Here is a 12,525-nt window from a genome sequence, read left to right as displayed (position 1 = left end):
CCCTCCCCTGTTCACACTCTCTCTCCCTCTCAAAGATAAATAAACATGAAAAAAAATAAGTCCACGCTAACGGAGGAAAAGAAGAGTACTTCCTGCCCACCCCCTGGGAATCTCAGGCCCAAATGGGGAGGAGGGGCACAGCAGCCCACCTCTGAAGATTGCATATGGGCTTGCCTCTCTGAGCCCTGTAAGTCACCCACTTGGAAGGCACCCACCCACCCACCCTGCCTAGGGCGTTCCACCATGGTGAAACACATCACTTAAAGATTTAAGATCAGATCACACAGCCATTGAGCATTTCTTTAAATTTTATTGAAAACTGACATGGACATTAGAAAGGTACCAAGCTGAACAGTGCTGGTTTCGGGATGTTTCTCCTGGCAAATGAAAGCCCCAGAGGGGAAGTGACTGGTCACACTCTTGAGCAGGGGGAAAAAAAAAAAAAAAAAAAGAACAAAGGAGAAGAAAGGGAAAACACAGATTCTGGAAACCATGCAAAGAGGCTCTCTCAGGAGACACTGGACAGCTGAATGGCAGTGGCGGGGCGGCCGGGGAGTGAGCACGCTCACGTGGTATTTTGATGCAAGTCAAGCCAATGAATTCAAGTCAGATTTATCAATGTCAAAGCTCTCTTTGCAGATCTCAGGTGGGGTAGAACCCTCTCTCAAAACCCCCAACTGGCCTTGGAGGGTTGAATGGAGTAATTTTGCTCTAAGTTTAACCCCCCCGGCACGTCTCTCCCTTCCCCACCTGAGTGTTACTGGATCCATTTCCCCCCTTGCTGGGGGGTCTGCGGAAGGTCTGTGAATGCTGAAGATATGACTGTCGCTTGACTTTCTCTTCCGTATTCAAGGATGCTTAACAGTGGCCTTAGACAGCCAACCCATTGAACCCGAGAACTGGCATGTAAAGAGGCAAAACGGAAAACTCGGGAACAGCACATCCACACCCACAGCTGAGGCCTCCGGCCCCAGTCGCTTACATTTGGGTGAGTCGTCTGTAGTGGTCTCTCTGAGGTTACATTTGGTCCACTCTCCGGCTCTGAGGTTCTTCTCCTGCCTTGTGAGGTCAGGACAAGACATTTCCATTTATAATACCATGTAGGTCAGGAGAGAGCTTCTTGCCTGGACGCGGGTACACATGGGGACACATGAACACTTGCTGAGTGTGCGGGGTGTGTGTGTGCACGGTATGAGGGGAGATGGGTTTGGTTGGTTTCTGGTCTGAGACAATGTGGAACCCTAACTCTTCTATAATGGGGCAGTCTTCTCCTTTAGACTTAGTGCAGCTGCTGGAGACAAGATTAAAAAAAGCTGGAGAGGGAGAGAGAAAAGAGAAAGAAAACACGACGTTAGCCGAAGAAAAAGGACATTCAATGTAAGACCAGGCAAGGGGAGTGGGCAGCATAAGGTAGCACAGACTGTACTTGGAGGAGACAGGTTAGAGACGGGGCGCTGATAGACGGCAGGCACCGGGGGAAGTCTGCTGATAAGGACACCAGACACTGGGTTTAAAGCTTCTTGTTTTAATTAAAAACAGCCACATGTGAACGCCAAATGATTAACATCAAAACCGAAACCAAAAGTGATCTGCACCTCAGGTAGGAAAAGCAAACTTCTTGGCTTAAGAGAAATGAAGTGTGTGTGTGTGTGTGTGTGTGTGTGTGTGAGATCACATGTGGAGATTTTTCAGGAAAGCTCAGACCATTTCTAATGACAAGTTTTGCTTCACCTGAAGTCAACAGAGTAGTCAGGGTATGTAAGAAAACCAATCACCATTGCACTAATTAAAAAGCCTTTTCCCTGCAGAAGGGGCGGAAAACCCTTTCTGTCTATAATGAGAAAAGCTACCCAATAAAATAACTATTTTAAGCCTTTTAATCGACTTTCTAGAGGCCTCATGTTCACTCCCAGATTAGATTTTTGTTTGCCAAACTTCCTTGAGTACAAGGATCATCTAGGCACCTGTTATACTTTCGCACGCCTGGGCCCCACTCCAGACTTCCAGGAAAGCTGACCAGCAAACGGGCACCGTCAGCAGAAACGACCAGTTCAGGAGCTGGCCCGCTCCATCCTCAGAGATCTTTCTCTGGGAGGGGACCCTCAAAGGCCTTGCAATGCTAACTATTCACTTTCTCCGGACATCAAAAGACTTTGGTGTCCAGGAACATATAGGAACAGGTTGGACCCATTTGTGAACCGGATCGCGAGTCAGGAGACACTGAATGTCGCCTGGCTTCTGCCGTGAAAGATATGGGACATCTGGCACGTCCCTGGACGTCTCTGGGCCTCAACTGCCCTTACAGAAGAAAAAAAAAAGTGGGTCAGATCTGTTTCATGGGCCGAAATTTTTCTCACGTTGCGAAATTTCTGCCTAGTCCCAGAAGCTCTCCCAAAGGCTGGGTGGGCCGTCTACTACTTTTGAAGTTTTCAGTATATGTGCTGCCGAAGCGAGCACTACTTTTGAAGTTTTCAGAGCTCCTCCAGCCGCAAGTTAATCCGTAAACAAATGTAAATGAGGGGGGCCTCCTGTTTGTAATGCAAGTAATAACCCGGGAAGTGGAGGTTCGCTGGTTGTTTAAGTTTGAGGTTCTTGGGAAATCGCTGTAAAACTGGATGTGGAGACATCAAAGCTGCAAATAAGAGGCCTTTCCCAAGGAGACTGACGGCTCTCGGCTCTAACTAGCATCTCTCTGAGCTGAGTATCCATTTTTGTGTGTTTTGTATTGTTTTGAACCAGCAAGTACGGGGCCTCCTAACTTGCTCCACGATGAGACTTTCTAAAGGCCCTTTCTAGTTTCTCAAGAAACTGGCTTATATTTCATACTCGCCTCTGGTCACTAACCAATCAGTGACTCACCAAACAACACACAGCAAAACTGCACTCTTGCTGCACCAACAAGAAAATATAAAGTGTGTGTGGGGGGTGCTTTTTTGGTTTGTTCTACTTTTCACTTCCTATTATTATCTATCATGGAAGAGAGGAAACCCTCTCCCCATTCCCAACACTTCAAAAAGCCCGGAAAATTTGGCATAGCCTAGTTTAACTGTGTGTGTTTGAAGGAGGGAAAAAAAAGTGGTAAGAAAAAAAACTAAGGAAAAAAAAATACAAAAGAAGGTCATGATCAATGCCAGTGGACTCGGAGGCAGAACTCAAAAGAAGAAACGGGGCTCAGAGTGAAAGTACATGGCAGGGGTGGAGGTGGGGGTGCTGCCTGGCACCCCAAAGGAAAGCTGTCAGTTAAAATAGGAATCTTGGCTTAAAGGGCTAAATGGAGTCCAGTCCAGCTGTAGCAGGGGGCACTATTCAGTACACAGCCATGGGTTACTGCAAAGGAAGGGCAGAGAAACGGCGTGTTAGCCACAGATCATTGCCAGGTGACCTTCAGCTCGCTCGCTCGCTCGCTCGCTCGCTCTCTTACTGGCCAAACACCATAGGCCACACTTTACCTCGTGGCCCTGATGTTGGAGGGCTCTTTACCTTGCAGGTGTTCCCAAAGCTGAGAGCAGATGGGCCCATGATAAAAATTAGGGCTGGAATAGTTTTTAGATATCACATCCTTAGACTGGAGATAAGGTTTGGGAACTTCCAAAGCACAACACCTCGTGTTTTCCTCCCCAACTGATAGTCTCACCTCTTCTTATGCGGGGTGGGGGGAGGTAAGGGGGGGTGGACACATGCAAAATACAGATCCATCAGTGCAAAACTGAAAACTTTGCTTCTTTGACCGCTCGGTTTGGCAGTTTCCAACATGCACCTGCTACTGGCCCTGCCTGATGGGGATGGTGTAGGGGCCGTAAGGGCGATTACAAAGATACTGAGACACCTCCGAAGAATTCCAGAAGTCTATCATTGAAGACACTAGGCTGGTGGTAATATTCAGGTTTATTCTCCCTTCTGCATTTGTGGGGTACCCGGCATTATAGAGAGGCGAAATCTATGCTATTTTCTTCAGCAGTCGTGTTTTCGGGAAAGGGCTCAGTGTAAGTAAACGCGTCCTGGACTTTTTGACACAGCTAGAGAGCACTTACTTGGAGCAACTCAACACTGGAAAGGGCTGGGCTGAGAGGCCAGAAGGAAAAGGCAGCAGAGGACCTCCTCGCGGGAGCCTCTGAGAAGGGGCTCCTCCCACCTCTCGGAAGGGGTGGTGGCCCAGTGCCTGGGGACTAAGGGGGACCCAGCCACGGTGGATGCAAATACTTCCGGGAAACAAGCAGCAGTCAGAACTCCAGCAGGAAAGCCGGTGGTGGGGAATGGCAGGTGGGACCCTGGAACAGGTTACAGAGGGGCGCCGGGAGGGGCGCTGGGATGCGCCAGGCATCTCCAAAACACGTGACCGCTGGCTTCTTGACCAGAGGCCAGACCCCGTCCTCAGATTCCCGGGCTTCTATAAACTTTGGCAGGAAGAGCGGGGAGGGCACAGGTCGTGCGCTCCCCGCCCCCGGACGTGTTAAGGGGGAGTTAGAGAAAGGGAGGCCCAGCTCTGTTGCGCAGGAAAAGGGCGTCTACAGGAAGCCCAAACTGAAAATGAAAAGAGAAGTTGGGTTAATGAACGGATGGATTAATGTACCAAAAAAAAAAAAAAAAGTTAGAAGAAAATTGTCGTGGTGACTAATGGATAATTAGAATACAGCTATGTTAGAATAAGGTCTCGTTGCATTGGCTCCTGGGAACATGCTTTCTCTCACACACACCCCCACACACCTCTGAATGGCAGGACAGTGGCATCAAGCCGGCAAAATCATTATCAACAGCCACAAGAATACTTTCTCTCTTCTTAATTACTTCTTAATTCCTAATGCCCACCCCCACCCAGATACTACAGGAATCTCCAGGTGGCCGCGGCTCTCGCCCAGGCCACCGACTGCCTGGGCCCATAGGGAAGGCAAAGAGTGGAGCTTACTTCGGAGCAGCCCCAGTCAGCTAACTGGGACCCTGGGGCAAGACTGAGAAGTATCAGGGACGGTTGAGGCAGTCTGCTCTAGGCTCCGGACCTCAGTTACCTGACAAACCGGAGCTACGGCAAATCCATTACGGGTTTGTGTTCGCACAGCACTTTGACCTTTCTGTCATTTAAACCTCTGTGCCGGTGACATTAGCAGAGCAAGTAGTATCAATCCCCTTTTGACTTATGAGGTGACTGGGAAACACAGAGATACCACCCGATGTTTCGGTGGTCAGAAAGAAAGAGTCACAGGATCAGAGCCTGAAGCCTCTGGCTGTTTGATCAAGTCACTTTCCATGGCACTGACGTGTTCCTGAGAATTCTTTGCTTGTGTTTCTAAGCCTCCGTCTTGTTACCCGAAGAATACATTTATCTCATTAAAGTAAGGCTATGAGATATTTGGGAGGGATGGTTAAAAGAATATGCAGATATGAGTGTATTTGTGTGGTCACTTCCGTAGAGGGAATATATCCATACGCCTCTGCACATTCTCTCGCTCCTGTGAAGAGCCAGTTATGCCAGGAAGGAGTTCTGCGTTCTTGTTCCAGCTCTGCCACTAACTCACTGTGTGTGACCCTGGGTAAGGCTCCGAGATTCCCCACGCCTCCATCTGCTCATCTTGCAAACTGAAGATCATTTCTTCCTTCCCTACCTTGCAGAACTGCCGCAAGGTGAAGAGAATATATCGTCTGGAGACCCGCTCTGAGGAGTATGACAATGCTATCCAGGATGCTCCCCTCTTATTTTAGTCTTTGTCTCCTCCCGAGGGGAAGAGAGGCCCAAACAACACTGCAATGGCCCATGCGCTGGGCGGCGTGGGAAGGTGGATTGATTTCGATAGGTGTGTACCGTCCACCTGCTGCGTGCCCCCCACACACGCGGGTCAAGGGGCCAGTAGCCACGGAGATACAGGATCTGTGACTGCGTATGGGTCACAGAGGAATTTCTCTTACAATTGCAGAGTGCAGCCTGTAGGGCCCCAAGCCATTTCAAAGCCAGTGAGGAAACGGCCAGCTTCCCTCTGCTCGCACTCCAGTTAATGAGGGGTGACCTTTGTGATCCGCCCCTGGAAAGAGGGCTTTGGGGAGGGGACAGGCTTCCTTTGTGGCTTTCAGATCCCACAGAGCTAAGGCCTCCCTCTCTTATTTGGTTTGGAACCACTTTCGCGGGCGACTGGGGAGAAGCCTGCCAGGAGAAGCCAACCCTGGGGGTTGGGGTGGGCCGTTCCCACCGCTTGCCGACTGCCTCTCACGGGCACAGCGTGTCTTTAATGATGGCTTCCCCAGAATTCATTTTCGCAATGGCTCCCAACAGTGATTTACTCAGGGGAACCGCAACCGAATTGTCACCAGCCTTGTGCACCGCAACCTGAATCCACTGAGACCCGAGCTGCCGTGATACGGGCGTTACTGCTGGCCTCACTGGTGACGGTGGTGGGGGGGGGGGACAGAGAGTGGAGCCCCTCCGGGCACCCGACACTTGGCTGCGCACTAGAACTGCAGCAGCAGACAACCCTGGAGGAGCTCACGGCCTTCTAGATGGAGATCTGCCCTTTCATTCCCGTCAATGAACAGGGGCTCCAAGACGTGCCTAGATAAGCCAGACAACACATCGTCTCATTGTTCTCTGAGGGTGGTGCCCTTTGGCCCAATTTCAGGGGCCTCATCTTTCAGAAGCCTCCCTGGACTCCTCTTCGAGATCTGCTTGCAAGTAGGAAGTCTGGCCAGCTGTCCAAAGTCCCCGGAGTAGTAGCTGCAGCCATCGGTTTGGGGGACCTCACAGCGGGCGCCCCACTGAAATCCTAAACTACGTCGGTGAGTGGGGGGGAAGTCTTCCTGGTATTTGATATTCCCTGATCCAAACAAAGCAAGTGGAACCGGCCCTTATGAGACGACTGGGGTTTTCTGAACATGGACTAGAAATTTTAGGTTAACAATTGTTAATTTTGTAGGTGTGACAACGGTGGCGTTGTGGTTATGGATTTTTTTATTGTTGTTGTTAAGAGTCATTAGCTCTTCGAGCTACATGCTGAAGTATTTACAGGTGAACCAGTGAGGGTTTTGCTTAGAATGCTCCAGCAGGTCTGGGATAATAGAGGAGATGCGATTGGCCAGATGTTGACGGTCGTTTGGGGGCTGGGTTGTGGGCACAGGGGGCTGTGTTATACTATCCTCTCTCTTCTTTTGTTCCTGTTTGGAAGTTTCTATGGTAAAGTAATAAGCCTAATTATGTTAAATGAAACATATTTATGTTCCCCTCCCTGCTCACTGAGTCTAGAAGAGTAGACAGAAGGTGCTTAATCATTGCTATAATCAACGTATAAACTACATGGCCTCAAGGACCGCTTTTGTTCGCTCTGTAGACATAATGCTTAGCCCTCAGGAGTCCATGTTACTAAAGGTCACCTGCTTACCTTCTTATCAAAGGTGTACATAAACACTGGTATGTATGCATAGAATGAAATGTGAGGAAATCTCTATAATATTTGAAATCTCTTCATTTTCTTTCACTTGTATTATAGGGTTTTTTTGGGGGGGGTGGGGTGCACATAGCCAAAGGGAATTTTAGAACTTGAACCCCTTAGATAAGAAATAGCCACCAGAGAGGGGCACCTGGGTGGCTCAGTCGGTTGAGCATCCGACTTCACCTCAGGTCATGATCTCACAGTGCATGGTTTCGAGCCCCACCTCCAGCTCTGTGCTGACAGCTCAGAGTCCGGAGCCTGCTTTGGATTCTGTGTCTCCCTCTCTCTGCTCCTCCCCGGCTTACACTCTGTCTGTCTCTCTCTCAAAAATAAATAAAGATTTTTAAAAATTTTTTAAAAAAGAAACCGCCACCAGAGGGAAATAGAGAAGCAAGTTTCCGTCGACTTGGAACATTCCCAAACCTGGGGGTCAATGCCAAGTGTGACGCTGCGGGACAGCCTCCCAAACCCTACAGCTTCCCTCGTCACTTACACGTGAGTTATTCTCGAAAGCAAGGACTAAGGCACTTTTAAGAAAAAAAGAATGGCCACAACTGAAACCTCAAGTATTGAGGCCCTGCAGCCTCATCCCGCAGGCAAACATGCCACATGTACACCTGAGACCACAGCGCACTGTGTCATCATGCCATAAAGTCCCAAGAGCCAGGACGGTGAAGCGGCTTCTGGCCAGATCAGATATGTGTGTTGGGCGGGGAGTGGGATGGGGGGGACACGTGTTCTAGAAGCCACTGCCCGCTCTATTTAGAGTTAATAAAGCTTACCAGGGCCCTGGGTCTCATGCAGCATGCAGCAAACAGCAGAGTTAACTGTAAAACAGTAAGAGCTGATGAAGATGGGGTGAGCTTGAGGAGAAATCCAATATTATGAGCTGACACAATGATGGGTTAGAGGTCAAAGGAAATGAGGAAGAGTGGGGGCAGGGAGGAAGGGCGGGCTGGGAGGGACCCCCGGAACACCGATACTCTTTCTTAACCTCTTTAAGGGCAGCCAGAGGAAATTCTGAATATGTGACTCTATTAGACCCAGCCACCATCTCTTAAGAAGTGCCTACTGCTACGACCTGTACCCTCCAAACCTACCCCCGTCATCAGCTCCATGGGAGCAGAATGGCCCAGATCTACAGAAGGGTTCTCCAGAAGTTAGCCAACTGTTCATGGAATTACAGAAGAAGCCCAAAGGGCACCTGGGTGGCTCCATCCGTTTAGCGTCTGGCTCCGGCTCAGGTCATGATCTCACGGTTTGTGAGTTCGAGCCCCGCGTCGGGCTCTATGCTGACAGCTAGCTCAGAGCCTGGAGCCTGCTTCGGATTCTGTGTCTCCACCTCTCTCTCTGCCCCTCCCCTGCTCATAGTCTGTCTCTCCCTCTCTCTCAAAAATAAGTTAATGTTAAAAAAAATTATTTAAAATAAAAGAAGAAGCAGCCCAGGCCTGGGACCATTTCTGTGTCTGGAAGGATGGGAGAGGACAGTCTATTTTGTCACATTGCTAATATGCGGCACCCCATGACAGCAAGGTTGTCACCCATCTCAGAATTGGACAAAGGTGCCATCACCAATCCCAAATATTCCTGGAGACTGGGGAGACACGGCTCCCTGTCTAGGGTCCTCTGCCTGGAGTGAGAGAGGGGCATCAATGTGTCCAATGGCACTTTGCTTCCCTGCCAGTTAAAGTTTATCCACCAGGTAACGCCAAAAAACAGTTCATTAGTCAGTGAATCTGACACCAAGTGTTATGACTTCGTAACAAGCATCTCTGGATTGATTGGCGAGAATGTTCAAGTTACACTTTTGAGCCACTGGATTGCCCAGTTGAGTGCTTACAAATATTAAATCTTTTACTGTTGAACAGAAGCCACTGTTTCGTTCCCAAGTGATCAGCCAGGCACAGAGGCAAGGAAGACGTTTCCTCCTTCTGGCAAATGTGCAACAGTGGAGTCAGGAACAGGCAGCTAAGAACAGAAGGCAATGACCCTGGACACCTTTCGGACCCTCAGGCCCCTTTCTTTAGTAAGGCCATCGCCCAACAGTGCATCCGAGGGCTCCCCGAGTCCCGCTGCAGAAACAACTAGAGCACGAGGGACCCCCGCACTGTTTCCTGGTGTTGTGTAGGTCCCTCTGGAAATGCTTCTCTGTCCTCTGGCTCCGGGGTGAGGAGTGGGTGACTTCGGCAAGCAAAGCCTGGAGTCGGGTCAGGGTCACGGACCCGCACGTAGGCGGGGGCCCATACTAGCCCGCCTTACCAAGTCGCAGGGGACCTAGGCACCCTGTACAATCACTCCCCACCTTGAGGATGGGCCACACGGAGCCTACTAGCGTCTGAGGGCTCCCCACCAAGTTCTCAGTACCCCGGGCCAGAAACAGCTAAGCAGCCGAGAGGGATGCATAGCACAGGGTGGGAGAGCAGGACTGGGCTGCAGCCTTCAGTAGCAACAATTAAACTGCTGGCTGCAGCAATTAAACTGCTGGCTGCAGCTAAGTGAGAATGGGGTTGGGGGAGGGGGCTACAGGCATGTAGGTGAACACCTTGGACACAGGATGAGCGAGCCGGCCTGTGAGCTGGATCGGCACCAACCTCTGGGGAGAAAGGGGATGCCCAGAGGCTTCTGCCGAGGCGCGCTCTCTCCTCTACCGTCTATCTGCCCTCCCTTTCTTCTTTGTCCCCTCCCTCATTCCGGTTGCCTCTCCTCTCCTGTCCCTACCTCTCCCCCTACCTGGAGCTTTGCAGGGTTTCCTAAGCGGCCGAGCAGAGGGGCCCGGCGGCCCCTGGGACCTCAGCCATCCCCTACTCTCAATCACCCAAACTCAGGGGACACTGAGCCCGGTCCTACGTCCCCGAATGTATCTGTCAGCCCACGGCTCACCCCTGGCCGCCAGCCCCCAGGCCCTGCGCTGAGGGGGGCGGGCAGGAGGAGGATGAAGCCACAAGCCTGGAGCAGCCTACCACTTACTTTTTCTTCTCTTTGTCCCTTTTCAGAGTCTGTGAACCTCCAGCCTGGGGGCCCTGTGACTGGAGCAGCTCAGCCGCCGTCTTCCTCTGTTTGAAGGCGTTCACTTCATCGTCCAGGGATTTCTTCTTGTCCTCCAGCTTCTTCTTCTCGTCCTGATGTAGCTTCTTTAGGCGGTCAAACTTCTCGTGCAACTGTGGGGGGGAGCACAGGCAGTCTGAGGAGAGTCCTTGCTGACAGTGAGCTCCTAGCTGAGCCGGGCCCCGGGGCCGACGGGGACGGGGGGTGGGGGGGACACCGTCCCGCAGGACCCTGGGACCTCAGGAGACGTTTCTGCCAGGGACTGCTAGGATGGCACCAAAAGGCACCGTGTTCTGGAGAGTTCCCTTCTCCTGCCACTTTACCTCCACGTTTCTGCTCTAGAATACGGTCAGGGAACTAGGAATGATGACTATTCATTGTTAGAATCAACAGCCACTCTGTTATTATCTGCACGTCGCAGAAGGTCAGAGGAGTTAAGGAATCTGCCCAAGGCTGATCTATTCTTTAAGAGGATGGTATTGCGAGATCTCCCGATATGAAAGGGGCCCCTCCCTTTTCTTACCCCACCCCCACCCCCCGCAATCAAAGAGGATCATCAAGTGTCTCAGAGAAAACTTCAGCAAGGCCAAAGCTGGTCACAGAAAATACTTGTTCTCAGACATGGAAGGTGAGAAAAGAATCTTATAAAATGGAATGAGTGCAGAGACCTCAGCTTTGACCAAGGGGAGGCTCAGCTAGCTCCGAATAGAACCAGACACGCAGGGGCACCTGGGTGGCTCAGTCGGTTGAGCATCTGACTTCGGCTTAGGTCATGAGCTCACGGCTCGGGAGTTCAAGCCCCACATCGAGCTCACTGCTGTCAGTGCAGAGCCCGCTCCGGATCTTCTGTCCCCCTCTCTCTCTGCCCCTTCCCCGCTTGTGCTCGCTCTCAAAAATAAGTATATCTTCAAAAAAAAAACACCCCAAAAACGAAACTGAACCAGACATGCAAAGGAGAATGGGGTGGTGGGTGCCGGGCTTGCCATGTAGACCAGCTTTTACTAGGAGGCTGGCAGGGGAAAGAGACTTGGGAAGTAAGTAAGTGCTTCCCTTCTTGTTTTCTAGAGAGAGAAAGCGAGCACGAGTGGGGCAGGGGCAGAGGGAGAGGGAGAAAGAGAATCCCAAGCAGGCTCCATGCTGTCAGCCCAGAGCCCAACGCAGGGCTCCCTCTCACGAACCGGGAGATCATGACCTGAGCCGAGATCAAGAGTTGGACGCTCAACCGACTGAGCCCCGCAGGCGCCCCAGTCCTTCCCGTCTGCGTGGGCCTCGAGGCCCAGAGTGATGAAGCAGTCACTGGCGTGACTAAGCCGGGAGCTGAGGCCACATACTTGGGCAGCAGTGGGCAAACTGATAGTGGACCTTGGGGGCAAGCCAACGGTTGGAAGACGAACTTCACTCTGTCGGGCACGGCTTAGGTAATGAAAACCCCAGAGACACGATCCAACCTGAGTTTAAAAACTCGCCAGGGCTGCACAGATGTTCCCTTACTACTGCTAACGTGAAGTGGGACAGGATATCCAAGTGACCGGGGAAATGCCCCAGATGTCTGTCACTGAGGCAGGTTTCGGCAAGGTACTGAGGACAGCCTGGGAACCCCTTTCCGCAGGGCCGTCGGAGCAGATAGCATGGGGTGGGACAGCCAGGAAAGTGCTTACCCGTCCCTACCGAGCTCCCAACTGCCAGGAAGAGGGAAAAAAATGAGTCTGCACCTGACCCTGATGGGGTAGGTCAGGTCTTGCTTCTTGAGCAGTGTTGCCTACTAGAACTTCCTGCGGTCATGCAAATATTCTATATCTGGGCTGTCCAATCCGATAGCCTAGTCACATGAGGACTGAGCATTTGAAATGCAGCTAACACGACCGAGGAACTGAGTTTTCAGTTTTATTTAATTTTAATTCATTTTAATTTAAATGGCCACACGTGGCTAGTGGCTACTGTTATGGGAGAGTGCAACTCTAGAGAATTAAGGAGCGCAGAGAATGAGAACACATCCCGGCCTTGGGGAACGAGGAATCAAGAAGACATAGATCTTGGGGCGCCTGGGTGGCTCCATCGGCTGAGTGTCCAA

The 12,525-nt window shown here is 51.1% G+C and overlaps 1 protein-coding gene across 4 annotated transcripts in view; it reads right to left on the bottom strand.

Annotated features, from left to right (window-relative positions):
• Positions 1 to 1,324: 1,324 nt before the first annotated feature.
• Positions 1,325 to 12,525, bottom strand: part of SEPTIN6 (septin 6) — a 67,051-nt gene continuing 55,850 nt past the window's right edge. For 3 of the 4 annotated variants that reach the window (XM_039219835.1, XM_039219832.1, XM_039219833.1), the window contains 2 exons: positions 10,377 to 10,567; positions 1,325 to 3,327 (listed from right to left, as the gene is read on the bottom strand). In XM_039219835.1, the coding sequence (XP_039075766.1) occupies positions 3,303 to 3,327; positions 10,377 to 10,567 (216 nt within the window). In that variant the 3' untranslated portion in view covers positions 1,325 to 3,302. Of the gene's footprint in view, positions 3,328 to 3,867; positions 4,522 to 8,191; positions 8,237 to 10,376; positions 10,568 to 12,525 lie in introns of those variants that run through there. The other variant, XM_039219834.1, reaches the window with a different exon arrangement.

The sequence above is a fragment of the Hyaena hyaena genome, unplaced genomic scaffold, assembly GCF_003009895.1.
Source record: "Hyaena hyaena isolate Hyena2069 unplaced genomic scaffold, ASM300989v1 scaffold_840, whole genome shotgun sequence".
In the NCBI taxonomy this organism is placed as follows: domain Eukaryota; kingdom Metazoa; phylum Chordata; class Mammalia; order Carnivora; family Hyaenidae; genus Hyaena; species Hyaena hyaena.
This window is presented reverse-complemented; position numbering and strand designations above follow the sequence as displayed.